The following is a 1,843-nucleotide window of genomic DNA, read 5'->3' as shown; positions in this document are numbered from 1 at the left end:
GTGTGCACTTCTGAAGCCGGCACGGGGCGATTGTGTCAGTCTCCCAGTGCGCCAGTGCTTCCACTTTTCACAGTGAACCCATAAGGCATGTCTGGCATGTATAAAATAATTTAATACTGTAAACAAAGGTTTGGCTCAAAGGTAAAAAATATACTCTATATTTTGTAACTCCTCACACACTAATGCCGTCACGTCAGTCAGCCGCAGAGCCTCCTTGGTCCTGAGCACGTTGCAGATGAACCAGTGGRTGGGCAGTCATGCTGTCTACTCCATGGGAGACTGAAAGATAGAAATAATAGGATCTTCGTGGTTCGTCACAATGAGGACGCTGCGGAACTTGTCGAATAGCGTCTTGAGCTGCGATCGCCTCATGTTCTCGTTGTACATGATTTCTTCCAGGTGGTGATGTCCCCGAAAATAGTGCAGCAGCCTAAAAAGCAGTTTGACGCACGATGAAATTATTTTAACAGCAGGAACTTTTTTCTCAGTCAGCTGCAGTTTGTAGACTCTTGCGAAAAGATACAAAGCATTAACTTTGATAGTGAGAATTTAAATGCTCAGTTGAAGTTATCCCAAGCTTGAATCTTTATCAACTAAATGACAACAACTCTGATGTGCAAGATCTGAATAGACACAATCTTCACGGATTAGGGCAAAGTAAGCATTTTCAGTGACTACACTAATATGCAAACAAAACAATGTAAAAGACGGCCCACACTGCAAAAACACAAAATCTAACCGACTATATTTGGTCTAGTTTCTAGTGCAAGGTAAAACTAACTTACAAGTAATTTTTCAGCAAAATACAAGAGCTTGTTTTAAGTAAATAATTTCTGAACATTCATTAAAAAAAGTACCAGTACTGGCACTTAAGTGAAGTRAAATAGTCTGCCCGTAGAACTACTASTTTCACATCCATATTAAGGAATTATTGACCTAAGATAAGCTCATATTTCTTGCAGAAAAAAATACTTGTAAGTTACTTTTGTCTTATGTCAAGTATACTAAAATAATTGCACTAGAACCTAGCCCAAACGTACTTGCTTGGTARGAACTTGTGTTTTTGCAGCGTGGCTAAAAAAATTAAATGCTTATAAATTAAAAAAGAAAAAGCCTAATTACCTGGCAAACATCCGCAGATCCTCTGGATTTTGCGCGGCYGGGATGTTCAGTATAACCTGCTTCTCATGCTCCGACAGGCTTGCCAGGAGTGTTTCTGTCATCCTTTTATTCAAAGGAGAGTCTCCGCCGGGCAGCAGCTCAGCGCTGGAATTCTCCATACTGGGACTGGTTAGGGTCATGTCGTCACTGCTGGCTGCAAATATGAAGGAAGTGGTCAATGATCTGTTTGACTTCTTATTTATCCTTGAGAGCAGAGAAGGGAGCGGTGATGTTGACGGTCGGGTCTTACTTGGAGAACCGAAACTGAGAGCRCTCGGGGTGCTGAGACTGCGGCCTCCGACCCGTGCAGCCAGTGGAAGCTCTTCATCCTTGGGTGTAGGCTCATCTTCACTGGGTGGTATTAAAAGGCAAACATAAGTGTGCAGCTGGATGAGCAGACGGCGCTGGAGCATCCACACCACCATCTGGATGAGCTGGGCCTGTAGAGACGCACCAGACCAAAACAAGACACTGAGTTATTGAGGAACTTAGAATAAATGGTGCAGTGGATCGCAGGTAACGTGCTTCAGATTATTTATTAATTATTTATTTATTATTAATTATATGAGTAAGTATTCTAGTGATTACAAACCAGATTCATTAACTTACAGTAAAATCCAAAAGACGTCTGATTCGACTTACCACTTACCTTCAAATGTGCATCAAAACTATAAAGCTGCTT

General features: G+C 41.6%; 1 protein-coding gene across 1 annotated transcript in view; it reads right to left on the bottom strand.

Moving 5' to 3' along the window:
• Positions 1-92: 92 nt before the first annotated feature.
• The window catches only part of nprl3 (NPR3-like, GATOR1 complex subunit), a 9,215-nt gene continuing 7,464 nt past the window's right edge, over positions 93-1,843 (bottom strand). Inside the window, exons 7-9 of the mRNA XM_017306127.1 lie at positions 1,412-1,637; positions 1,123-1,315; positions 93-430 (exon numbers count right to left, since the gene is read on the bottom strand). Of these exons, the coding sequence (XP_017161616.1) occupies positions 265-430; positions 1,123-1,315; positions 1,412-1,637 (585 nt within the window). The 3' untranslated portion in view covers positions 93-264. The remainder of the gene's footprint in view (positions 431-1,122; positions 1,316-1,411; positions 1,638-1,843) is intronic.

Source organism: Poecilia reticulata, linkage group LG8 (assembly GCF_000633615.1).
Source record: "Poecilia reticulata strain Guanapo linkage group LG8, Guppy_female_1.0+MT, whole genome shotgun sequence".
Taxonomy (NCBI): Eukaryota; Metazoa; Chordata; class Actinopteri; order Cyprinodontiformes; family Poeciliidae; genus Poecilia; species Poecilia reticulata.
Note: the sequence above shows the minus strand (reverse complement) of the source record. Positions and strands in the feature narration are given on the sequence as shown.